Below are 12,973 nucleotides of genomic sequence, written 5' to 3'. Positions count from 1 at the left end.
TCACCACCATCTCTTATCTTCCCCCATCCAAAACCTTGATCTTTTCTACCCCCGCTAATTCACCCCAGATCCACCTTGTTTGAAATTCCAACTTCTTTCCTGGAAGTCCTGGCAGTGTCCATATGTTTTATACCTCTCCCACCGCCCCCTTCCCACGCCCCCCCCCCCCCCCCAAGCCCTCGCCCTCTCTCAGATCTCTCGATGTCTCCATGTCTCTCGGTCACTGCTCTCAAATGTTGTGTTTGTGTCCTTCCCCCTCTCTCCCCATCTTGTCTACCGCTCCCTATGTTATATGTTTTATGTGTCGGTTTGTCTTTCTGTGTGATTAATGTTCGCTCTTTCACGAGCCTCGACCTTGTATACAAAAAAAAAAAAAAAAAAAAAAAAAAAAAAATCCAAAACCCTGTTCTTTTCTACCCCTGTTAATTCACCTCAGATCCACTTTTCTGAAATACTGACTTATTTCCTGGAAGTCCATGCTGTGTCCATATGTTTTTCACCTCTCCCAACCCCACGCTCCTTCCCACGCTGCTTCCCCCCAAGCCCTCTCCCTCCCACAGATCTCCCAATGTCCCTGCTCTTAAATGTTGTACTTGTGTGCTTCCCCTCTCTCCCCATCTTGTCTCCTGCTCCCTTTATTTCGTCTTATGTGTCCGTTTGTTTTGTCATTAATGTTAGCTCTTACACGAGCCTCGATCTTGCATACAAAAAAAAAAGCAAAAAAAAAAAGCGATGTTTATGGCGATTGTCAGTATGAAGATCAGGCATTCAATGATGAGTGAGGAAAGTGAAAAAATAAATTTAGCGCTTTATCGTACAGAAACCAATGCGGCCTTTTCCAAATCGAGGCATTGTTGAGTAGGCCGAAACAAAATGGCAGCTTAAGACCCCTGCCAAGAAGTCATTCCAAGATGGCGGTGCTCCATCTTCGTCAGCTGGCTGTGTCTATGTGGGCAGATATCAGAGCATACAACATGCTCCACAATTACCTGCTCCCTGACTACAGTGCAGCAATCATCTGCTCCCTGCCTTCCACACAACTTACACTTCTCCAATACCTCCTTGAACTAGCTGGTGGGCACTGAATAAAGGACCGCATGACAGGTGGCCCCATTAATCACTGTTGGGATGACAGGTCACCCACCGATAACTCTGGCACTATAACTCATACGACTCATGGGGGACCAATCCCAGGTTGTTGGTGGGCAGAAGCATGGCAATCTTGGTGTTTCTATTTTACTATCATTTCTATTTTTGTGTTTGTTTTTGACACCCATTATCTCTAGGAGTCTCGGTCTTGTTCCTCGATTTTATATTTGTTTTTTATTTTTTGGATTCTTTTATTCAGCTTTGGGTTCTGGTTTCCTCTTATGAATTGTTGTATTTATCCTGTTTCCTTTTTCAGATTAACTGTCTTTCTCTCTCTAGTCTTTGTTTTCTGTTCATGTGTCTGGTCTATTCTTCTTGTGGCATCATTTTCCTGTTACTTTTTCTTGAATAGGCAGTGCCACTGCAAAGCACACGGTATCGATTTCCTTGAAGGGGGATATTTGTATAATTTTACCAATTGATCTGTTGGTTCTCCTAACTAGCATTTTCACCCGTTTGTTGTTTTCTATTCAATAGAGTTGTGGTCTTTCACCGAGTGGTGTCAGTCTTATGTCTTCTACGTTGTCATTTCTTCTACGTTGTTGGCCAGCTTGTCTTTCAATCCATGTTGCTCTTCATCATATTCATCTTCCTCCTCTCCTCCGTTCTTGCTTTTCCCCTCCTCTTCCTGCATCATTCACGGTTCCCATTTTTCATCCCTTCCGTCTGTGTAGCTGTTGCCCAGTCCATGTCAGTGGGTCGATTCCACTCAACCTCCTTGGATGGGTCCGTATCCCCTCCTACTGCCACACCTCGTCTTCCACCGCTGTATCCGCAGCACCATGTTCCAAGCACCACGTTCCAATTGCAACTCCATGCTCCACCGCCATCACATCCCCTCCATTCATCTGCCCCACCCCTCGACGAACCCTCAGCTCCCATCTTCTTCAGGTATTCTGCCGCTTGTCTTCTGTCTCCAACTGCTTCTGCTGCTTGTCTTCTGGCACGAACAACACAAGATTCGTTTTCATATTTTCTTGGCATCCCGCACCCCCTCCCCCCAACACCCCTGGTGCTTTGGCACCAATCCTTCCCTTTGGAAATTGCCATGCAGGCCAGGCCGCCCACCATCCCGATCAAGGAGCAATGAGTGCTACATCGCTTTGGCCTTCTCTCCCCCTCTCTGACCACCCACAAGAACATCAAAGTCCATCACCAGCCTCTCAGCATGAAAATCATCCAGGGCTCCAAGTAGTGTGTCTGAGAAGCAACCATCCATGGGTTTTCCGCAGGCAGTGTATCCAAGCAGTGTGTCAGAGATGCAGCCATCCATGTGGGTCCATAGGCTGCAAAGCCTTGTGCGACCCTCGGGGATCCACACCTCCACGCCTGATCTAGCCCCCACTCCAGCCAGGTCGCTTTCAGAGCTCTCATTCTCAGCATTCAAGGCCTCAAACCGTCCGTCAGAGGCACAAACATCCATGGCACGTCATCCTGAAAGCACATGGTGTGTGTGTGTGTGTGTGTGTGTACATCTCCATAATGACGTCATTGTACCTGCTCCACTGCTATGCTCCCATCCACTCACACCCACCCCCATAGGGGTTAATAAACGAATGGATAGGATGAATGTGCGCATGCAATATGGGTCGAATGGCCTCCTCCTGCATCTCGAGTCCTTGTATTCCCAACGAAAACTGCCCTTAGCCACAGCACGAAGTACCCCTACCCCCATTACATTATCGGTTCAACCTCAAATTCATCAAATTTGGCCTCAAATTCAACAAAGACAAGCCGGCCATTACATTATCGGTTCAACCTCAAGTTCAAGAAATTTGATAATTCCCATATTTGATAACCCTATAGTATCCGACGATAACAGTTCCTTACCTCAACATCACGTTTTACATCTGTGATAGTATGCATCTTACCATCAGTGATACTGAGTGGGTCAAAAATGGAAAGCAAGCCATCGAGTGTTTCTGCTGGGGATGGGACCTGTTGTAACCCTAGGAATTGAAAAGTGGTAGTTGTATTAAGGCTGCAATCACATCAATTTATGTCAAATTAGGACATTGAAATACAAAAAACAACTGTGTAAGGATGTACAAATAATTTTTCACAGGGAGGCTCAGCATAGCCAATTCCTGTACTACAGATGCATGGCACGGTAAATGTGTGACTCACCTCGTGCCACCTCATCTGTTTCTGGGCTAGTCATGCAGTCCTTTCCTCCAAAGTCAGATCCACACTCAGACCTCATGTCCTCAGGTTTGTTGGGGTTATCCTCGCTAATGCCTGCAGTGAGGAACACGGAACCAATTACTGATAGGTTGAAAGGCAATACCATAACCAATATTACAAACCATAATGCTCAAGTGGATGAGTAAATTGCAGTACTGTAATAACAACCACGACCAACTTTATCCAGGTAAAAAGCACACGTTTTGGTACTGCAAAATGGAATTTTCAGGAAGAGCTCGGCATATGTCGAGCATGAATCTGTCCAGTCTGACGAGCTCTGTTTACTGTGATCGGCTTCTTCTTGTGGCCCAACCAACTCAACCACCTAGTTTTGTTACATCTCATCTATAACCTTTTTGGAGATATCTTGAATACATTATTTTTGGCCCTTTATATACCCAATGGTGAAGAATAATTTGAAAAATTAAAAATTTCTCATATTCCGATCCAGATTCGGATCTTCACCAAAATTGAATCGTTTCGTCCTTGTCACACAATCAACCTGTCCACCAAGTTTCGTCCAAATCCATCCATAACTTATTGAGATATCCTGTTCACAGACAAACAGATAATCAAACAGCTGGGGGTGAAAACATAACCTCCGTCCACCTTTGGTGGTGGAGGTAATACTTCTTATGGAATGTCCAAAGCACCCATTACATGAACCTGGTAAACAAAAACATGAGGTATCTGGGATGACAGAATCAAGATTACCCTGGACAGTGCCATTGAGACATTAAAAAAACCAAATTGAGAGGGCAAGAAAATAAAATTAGAGCATATGATCTGTGGTCGATTCTGTGCAAGGTGCAACAAAAATAAATCAGAAATGCGAAGACTGAAAAACTAGAAAATATAATTTGACAAGAATGCATCAATGGATGTGCCTCCGTCCACGTTACATGTCAACCCACTGTTACGTTTGATCTCATTTAAAGGTCACATGAGAAAGCGTGCGCAAGAGAAAAGAGATAAGTAGAAGAGAGAGAATGTTACATGCTTCAAAAACTCCAGTTATGGTCTGCACAAGATTTGAGCAGTTGTTGCAAAAAAAGTGTCACGACATGTGAGCAATATGCAGAGTTTGATCAAACCGGAGACAACGCTGAGGCCTGGAGTGCTAGGTCTCGAGCCGACCTCACGCATGTCCGTGTCATCTGACACTGAGCCCAGACCCGAGCAGCTCTCAAGTTCCTGCAGTCGCTCCTCCTGCTTTAGCTCCGTTGCTTCTGCACAGGAGAACATGCACTCTTGTCGAGCGGAACTCGGTACAAAGGTTCAGCGACTGAGCATCTCTCATTTTCAATTCACCACGAGTGCAACTGCAGGTTCGACGAGCATACACACCAGAGTCACTGGCCAGGACCTCCACGCTCCATGCCTCGCTCGTAGTCTCAGACATGGCTGTGGCTCCACTTGCCTCCAAGGTGTCAGGTAGGGTTAGCAAGCCTGTAAGGAGGCTTTCAGCCGAAGTACCTATATATAGGTGTACAAATCAAAGAAAAATGTATATTTTTCACTGATTTTACTTTTGACCATTATTTATAGAACGAATATGACAACTATTTGTGAAAATAATATGAAGGTACCACATAGAGTGACGAAGACATCAGATTTTAGTTATGAAGAAAGATACTAAAGACAGGGGTGTTTAAATAAGAAAGGACAAGGTTACATGGGAATATGATAGTATTCAAGACATTCAATAAAATTGGCAGAGTAGATGCAAGTGCATTTTTTGAGGAAGATTTAAGTGGATAAGGACTAGAGGGTACAGCTTGAAGTGTCATTTAAATAAAAAGACCCGTAACTGAGAAGAGAAAGAGTTTGTATTCCGAGTACTTGGTATGTGGAGCAGTTTAATGGGAAGGGGAGCACAAGTCGGGAGAGTGAATCATTTTTTTTAAAGTCATTGGATAAGTAGATAAAACACAAAGAAATAGAAGGAAAAAGATGGTGATGATGACAAGGCAAGACCAGATATGCATATTGTGTGATGTTTATGGTCAGTTTTAGTTTTATGTGGTATCATTGTACAGAGGGATGCAAGTTGGGCACGATTGGCCAAAATATCTTCACTAACAAAGTTGCTTGCTCCTCTGGATTGTAGGGCTTGCTTCAAGATGTTGAAGGTTTAAATTGTTGGTTTAACAAGCATTCTGAGTATTGCGCTGCAATACATGTCCCCTACCGGCAGTCTGTCGTCCGGAAAACTGTTGGGGAAATTACCAAAGTTCAAAGTGCCATAACTTTGTCAAAAATGATCGAAACGTCATGAAGTTCGAACTTGATCTGTAACTTATCATAAAGAAACCATGTACCAAGTTTGAAATCATTAGCATTAAGAGTTTAGAAAAAAAAGTCCGGAAAACTGTTCTTTGCGTGACAGACGGACAGACGGACTGACTGACTGACTGACTGACTGACTGAGGGACGGAGTGCAAACCTATAGTCCCCTCCGGTGTACACCGGTAGGGGACTAATAATATAGCTATATGCAAGCTGGTGAACTTGGCAAGTGATAAGAAAAATCGATCAATCAACCATTACTTAAACTTACCGGCAATCTCCTGCAGTCGATCCTCATCAAGGTTTGGGTCAAAGTCGCTACCAACCACGTCTGTGCTCCACGTCTCACTCACTGTCTCCAGGATGTCCTGGTCCTCAGATAGACCCATCATGTCTCTTATCTCGAACTTCCGAAGTTTGTCATCCAGGTTGTCTTGAGTTGTCGCTGTCCAAAATGACAGACACAATTTGAGGTCAAAACATCAGCCAAAGTGCAAAACAAATTGCCAGATGAGCAACCTTTTTGTTTTGAATCTCTTGTGAAACTTGGTGTGCCAGGATGTCCATTAGCAGGAGAGAAGTTTTGAGAAGATCACCTACATAGTAATAAACTTTGCTTTCCTTATGAACACTCATATTACCCTGCCTACAGGAAGACAAATCTTAGCTACGAGTGTATTGGTATCCATACGCAACAATATAAATAGTCAGTGGCAAACTAGCTTAAATGGCTCTCGAAGAATGTGAGAGTATCATATGGAACAAAATAATAATTTGTCCAAAAAACCCCAAAAATAATTGGATGAAAATTGAGGATTTTATAAACTTGGCCTATGTTGACCTTTTGGCCTATGTTGACCTTAAAAATGGTTGGTGATTGAATTGAGTGACAAGATATGCAAATCCTCTTCAAATTTCAAGTCAATCGGATGAAAATTGAGGATTTTAGAAACTTGTCCTATGTAGACGTTTTGACCTATGTTGACCTTTTGACCCCAAAAACAATAGGCTTTTGCTTATGACCAACTCTACCATTTGGTGAAGATCGGTTGAAAATTGTGACCTGTAGGCGAATGACATACAGACAGACAGACAGACAGACAGAAAGAATAACGCACAAGACAAACCAATATAGTTGAAAAATCTTTGATTTTCACAAGTAAAAAGAAAAGAACAAGAAAAGAATGGTATGTAATGTCGATCGCACAATACAGGAACACCTCTTTGAACCAAAACAAAATGGCCAACTCACCCTGCTCATGCTCCAAGAGGTGCAAAACGGCCGCTCCATCACTCCCTCCAGCTGCACCAGCACTGGTCATTTCCGAGGCAGATTCAGCCTCCAAGTCCAAAGAAGAAACTGAGTTTGAGCGATTTGAAGGTCCTGTGGAAGCACAAAGACGTATTACAATCAGCACAATCCAAAACAAGCAAGACATGTATGTGCACGAGTCCTCACCCTCCGATACAGCCTCGAGGTTATCGCTGCAGAGAGAGAAACGCAGCGTCTTGTCAGGTTTGCTCTCAGACTTCCCTACGTCCCCAGTGTCGGTTCTGCCTGCACTTTCCCCCTCCATCGCCAACACCTAACACACACGCACACAATTACATGGAACGCACTACCTGTATGCTCATTACAGCAGATTACATTAACCTGAACCAATTATATTTCTCAAATTGATCGTGTGTATTGATACCGAGATGACATTGACAAACAACAGGAAGAGAAATAACATTTTCATGCTTTATACATCTCTTAATGATAGCCATCAGAACTACAAACCTCCGTCTCAGAGAGTAGACCAGGCAAGCTGGCCATACCGCCACCCGTTAGGCTAATGACAAGGACTTCATCCGGAAGCATCTCGCTGGGCGCTTCAGAATCGGGAAGATCAGCATCAGAGCCAGAATCCCAGGTGGAAGAGAGAACAGGGGACAGCCTGCTGCGTCCGCGACTCGCCGATTGAGCTGGAGAATAAAGAAACAATGCAGAGAGTTTCAGATGAACATCTTGCCAAACTTAAAACCACAGGTCTGAGCCAGGTCTTTATCCTCAAAATGCATACAAATGACTATGTACTTTCACCACATCTTATAAAATAATGCTACTTGATAAAAAACCTAAGCAAAGCCAAGCAAGCCGGCCTTACCAATCTGGAGGAGATTCTTGCGACTGGACAGTGTTGTTGTCGCTGAAGAGGGCTGTGAAGAAAGGCATGACGCATCAGGGGACCTAGCCGCAGTTGGGCTAGGTTCCGGTAATGAAGGGAAACTTGTGAGCAAGCTCTCCAGGGTAAGAACATCCTCTTCTTTGAGGCAACCTTCTCGAAGAGAACCTCTAGCATGAACCGTGCGCAGGAAGTTCACCTGAACCCAAGAATCCCCGTAATGGAGAAATTAACAAATGTATCGGTCTCCATGTATGTATTCTGCACAACCTGATCACAGGAATAACACCTCCAAACAATAGCAAGTTATGCCACAGCACAATATGCTAGGAAAACACTGCTTTGTCGAAAGAACAACCTATTCTACAATTCAATACCAAGAAAACGAGCAGTGGGCTCCTTTACACATATTTACACTTCCATGACAAACAACAGGTAAAACTAGAACAATGCGACTGCGTCGCCAATATGCCTCCATATAGGAGGCCAATATGCCAATTTGCCCACAAATGGTAGATGCCATCACTCTGCATATGTATGGGTAGTGGATCACGTTTGTGAAGTTTTGTGTTGATCGGATAAGGTTCGTTTTTCTATCCAAGATGGCTGCCAAACCACGTGACCTGTGACATTATCATTTTCAAACTCCATGCAACAGTGCTGTTAGATGATATTTGTAAAATTTCGCATCGATAGAGTTAGCGGTTTCAGAGATATAATTATTTAATATTTTCCTTCAATCCAAAATGGCTGCCAAACCATGTGACCTATGACATAAATTTAATATTTCAATACAAATGCGTCATATATCATGTGCATGCAATTTAAGATTTTTAGGATAAGGAATTTGATTAGAACATTTTTGGCTGGTATACCACTTCACCGATGATGTCATCATTATCATGCTTTTGTGTCCCCATTGCATTGGGAGTACTTGACAATGTGCCAAGTTTCAAATTTTTCCATTCAGCTTTCAAATTTCCAAATCCAAATTTCCAAATATTTTTTTTCTTCCTTATAATACAAGATGGCTGCCATACCACGTGACATATGACGTCACAATTATCAGAAAAACATTCTGCATGGGTTTCCTACCCTGAAAGTTTCGTCTCAATCGGACATATGGTTGCTGAGAAAAACGAGGTTTAGCCCGTTGGGACGGACGGACGTACGGAAGGACAGACAACCCGAAAACATAATCCCTAGGGCAACTTTTTCGGCGGCGGCATAAAAATAACGCAACGTTTTTTGTCACCGTGGGAGTTGCTGACAGTCGCTTATATTGAATGGTGAAATAGAAAGACAACATAAGTTGCAGAAACAAAAGTGTTCGTTTGTCAAGACATTAAATATCAGTAATAGCAGTCTTTCAAGAAAGGATCATGTACAATCAATATGATGTTGGATAGAAGAAAGAATGAAATCTCCACTTTTGAAAATGGGATTGGGGGTTCTGGAGCATAGATTTCAGTGTCGGTATTGTGTAGTGTTGTAATCTCCCGCGATGAAGACGATTGTGAGGGCCTTTCACTCACTCACCGCAGGCAGGTAGGTGGTCTTTCTATCTTCTACCGACTCCAATCCGGCCTTGCTCCCCCAGCTCTATCTGTGCTCTGTCCCCCAAGTACTCCTACAGGTCGCACAAGATCTGCCAGCAACCCTCTTCTGGTGAAATTGCCAAAATCAAGACTCTCTGCTCACCTTCACTCTTTCATTCCTCTTTTCTCCCACCCCTGGACCAAACTCCCTCACTCTCTTCAATCCCTCTCCTCCCTCCAGGTCTTTAAAACAGCTGTTCACAACCACCTCTTATCTTCCCCCATGCGAAGCCTTGATCTTTTCTACACCAATTAATTTCACCCCAGATCCACAATTTTGAAATACCGACTTCTTTCCTGGAAGTCCGAGCAATGTCCATGTGTTTTATACCTCTCCCACCATCCCCTCCTCCCAAGCCCTCTCCCTACCACAGATCTGCCGATGTCCCTGTTCTCTGCTGTTATACTTGTGTTCTTCCCTCTCTCTCCCCATCTTGTCTCCCACTCCCTTTATTGTACGTTTTGTGTGTCCGTTTGTTTTTTTGTGTGATTGATGTTAGCTCTTACACGAGCCTCGATCTTGCATCCAAAAAAAAGAAGAAAAAAAAGTGCGCCCTGAGTCGGGTCCCATGTAAAACAATCAAATGAACGAGAGCATAGAACATAGACCATAGACCATAGAGCATAGAGTCATAGAACACGATAATCACACCCGGTGTACAAGTGTATACAGGAAGGCCTTGCCGTTCATGGGGGTTATATTCTGGAAAATCCCCATGAACCACAAATCTGGAAACTTATGGGGTTATGGGGAAAATAGGGTTAGGGATTTCAGCTTTAAAATTTGTCCAAACTTTACCCTTAATTAACATATTTGTGCATTGCTTTTGTGCTGTTTCTTTTCATGAATAAAAGAGTTATTTAAAATATAATTAGAAATAAAAATAAAGCATTATAATTATTATTATTTCATACGCAGCCCGAGGCTGGGAGTGCAGCTGTGCCACTGATGCAGTGTCGGGTTTCCAGGAAGCTGGTACTCATTTTGCCGAGCTCTTAAGGATGACAGGTTGAATCAACCTACCTGGTATTATTTAACAGCAAGACAGGGGCTCAAACTCAAGACCCTAAGATCTCCTGGACTTGCATTTTAATGAAATAACGATTTTAAAGATCGTTGAAAAATCCAGAAGTTTAGCGCTCCTGAAGCTGTCCTGCAATAAGGCGACGTTGAATCACAATTCAGGATATGGAGGCTTGATTGATCAACCAAAGAACGCAGCGTCAATCGGCATCGGCCATCGTCATATTTGCGGCCTCTTATTCACTCAATATGCACACTCCCACATACACCTGTGGCCAAAAATATTGGCGCCCTTGCACTTTTTTCAAATAATGCACCATTTCCTCCAGAAAATTGTTGAAAGTTAAAAAAAAGAATTGGTATCCACATATGTATTTCTTTGGTTTGTAGTGGAACAAAATAAAAAAAGCTGGAACAATTACTAAATCTTAGCTTGTTCCACACAGAAATCCTAAAATGGCCAAGACAATATTATTGGCACCTTTTAGAAGTTGTTAGAAAGAAATAGATTTCAAGCAGGTGATTCTCCTTTATGTTGGATTTTAACTAACCTGTGTCGAGTTGCAGGTGCCTGCAATATAAAACTCACTCATTCAACCAGTTTGAAAGGAAAAAGGAGTCATTCTTCTGTTTTGTGTCACTGCGTGTACTGCAATGAGCATGGAGAATAGAAAGAAAACCAGAGAATTGTCTGAGGTGGTCAGACACAAGATTGTAGCCAAGCATGGACAATCTCAAGGCTACAAGTCCATCTCCAGAGACCTTGATGTTCCTGTGTCCACCGTACACAATGGTATCAGGAAGTTTAAGGCCCATGGCACTGTTGACAACCTCACTGGAGGTGGCCACAAGAGAAAACTTGATCAAAGATTGCAGTGAAGGATTGTGTGAATGGTGGAGAGAGTACCACCTCGATCAACTGCCAAACAGATTCAAGCTGACCTTCAGACACAAGGTACCGCAGTTTCAACTCAGACCATCCGTCACCAACTCAATCAAAGGGGGGTCCATGGTAGGAGACCCAGGAGGACCCCACTGCTGAGACAGAGACATAAGAAAGCCCGACTGGAGTTTGCCAAAACACACCTGAACAAGCCAAAATCCTTCTGTGGACAGATGAAAACAAATTAGAGCTTTTTGGTGAAGCACATCATCTCTATGTTTACAGAAAACAAAATGAAGCCTTCAAAGAAAAGAACACCTTCCCTACAGTCAAACATGGAGGAGGTTCAGTGATGTTTTTGGGTTGCTGTGCTGCCTCTGGTACTGGGTGCCTTGAATGTGTGCATGACATCATGAAATCAGGAGATTACCAAGGCATTTTGGAGTGCAATGTTGAACCCAGTGTCAGAAAGCTGGGTCTCCGTCAAAGGTTATAGGTCTTGCAGCAGGACAATCACCCCAAAGACATTTCAAAAAGCACCTAGGAATGGTTCAAGACAAAATGCTGGACTGTTCTGAAGTGGCCAGCAATGAGTCAAGATCGAAATTCCATTGAACACATGTGGGGAGATTTGAAAACAGCAGTTGGGAGAAGGCACCCTTCAAATCTGGGAGAACTGGAGCAGTTTGCACAAGAAGATTGGGCCAAACTGCCAGTAGAAAGATGTAGGAAGCTCATTCATGGCTATAGGAAGCACTTGACTGCAGTTATTTTGTCCAAAGGCTGTGCTACCAAATATTAAGTCAAGGGTGTCAATAATTTTGTCAATGCCATTTCTTTCTATTTTCTGATTTAGAAGGTTATATTAAGTTCTGAATAAAAAAATTTTAAAAACGTTCTGTAAAATTAACAGTGAAATAAAGAATTGTGTAGACCAAAGACTTGTCAATTTCAACTTATTTTTAGAGAGGATTGCAAGTTATTTGAAAAAAGTGCAAGGGTGCCAATATTTTTGGCCACGACTGTACCACGACCTGTCATGCTATTGTATATTGATATATGATACTACAACAACAACAACAACAACAGGCATTTTAAAGGCCATTTTCCCTGCAAGAGTGGGGGTTAGCCCTGCGGTCCCCATCCCTATATTGATATATGATGGTTTTTGTAAATATGATGAAGGCAATTTGCGTTCTACAGCCTTCATGTAATGTATATATTAAAGTTAAATGAAGATTTAAAGAGGTGTAATGGCGTATTAATAAATTAATTCTGGGTTTTAACCACCATTTTCTCCAGCGACGATTAAACCACCCTTTCGAACGTGTTACCCAGTGTGTACCCTGGATAAGAATAGGTACGCCGTATCCCTGCGTGTCGTAAGAGGCGACTAAGAGGGTTGGCGTCAGGAAGGGCATCCGGCCATAAAAACATTGCCTCAAAAAGAGAACCATGACAATTACAACTACATGTGGGCAGGGTACAGCCCAAAGTGGAGATCGGTTTCTGAGGTTTGGGACATAGAATGGAGGGACAATGACAGGGAGATCAGGAGAAGTGGTGGAAGTATTGGTCAGAAGAAGAGTGGACATATGTTGTGTGCAAGAGACGAGATGGAAGGGAAGTGGTGTGAGAATGGTGAAGGGTAGGCAGGGACAGAAATACGTTTGTGTGG

General features: G+C 43.1%; 1 protein-coding gene across 2 annotated transcripts in view; it reads right to left on the bottom strand.

Moving 5' to 3' along the window:
* The window catches only part of LOC137432727 (GTPase-activating protein and VPS9 domain-containing protein 1-like), a 127,996-nt gene that overhangs the window by 62,079 nt on the left and 52,944 nt on the right, over positions 1 to 12,973 (bottom strand). For both annotated transcript variants that reach the window (XM_068124863.2, XM_078783546.1), the window contains exons 9-17: positions 7,773 to 7,989; positions 7,406 to 7,590; positions 7,082 to 7,208; positions 6,875 to 7,006; positions 5,894 to 6,067; positions 4,681 to 4,809; positions 4,428 to 4,562; positions 3,277 to 3,387; positions 3,021 to 3,098 (exon numbers count right to left, since the gene is read on the bottom strand). In XM_068124863.2, coding sequence (XP_067980964.2) covers positions 3,021 to 3,098; positions 3,277 to 3,387; positions 4,428 to 4,562; positions 4,681 to 4,809; positions 5,894 to 6,067; positions 6,875 to 7,006; positions 7,082 to 7,208; positions 7,406 to 7,590; positions 7,773 to 7,989 — 1,288 coding nt within the window. The remainder of the gene's footprint in view (positions 1 to 3,020; positions 3,099 to 3,276; positions 3,388 to 4,427; positions 4,563 to 4,680; positions 4,810 to 5,893; positions 6,068 to 6,874; positions 7,007 to 7,081; positions 7,209 to 7,405; positions 7,591 to 7,772; positions 7,990 to 12,973) is intronic.

This window comes from Myxine glutinosa, chromosome 8, assembly GCF_964187855.1.
Source record: "Myxine glutinosa chromosome 8, kmMyxGlut1.1, whole genome shotgun sequence".
In the NCBI taxonomy this organism is placed as follows: Eukaryota; Metazoa; Chordata; class Myxini; order Myxiniformes; family Myxinidae; genus Myxine; species Myxine glutinosa.
The sequence above is the reverse complement of the archived record's forward strand: the minus strand, read 5'-3'. Positions and strand labels throughout refer to the sequence as shown.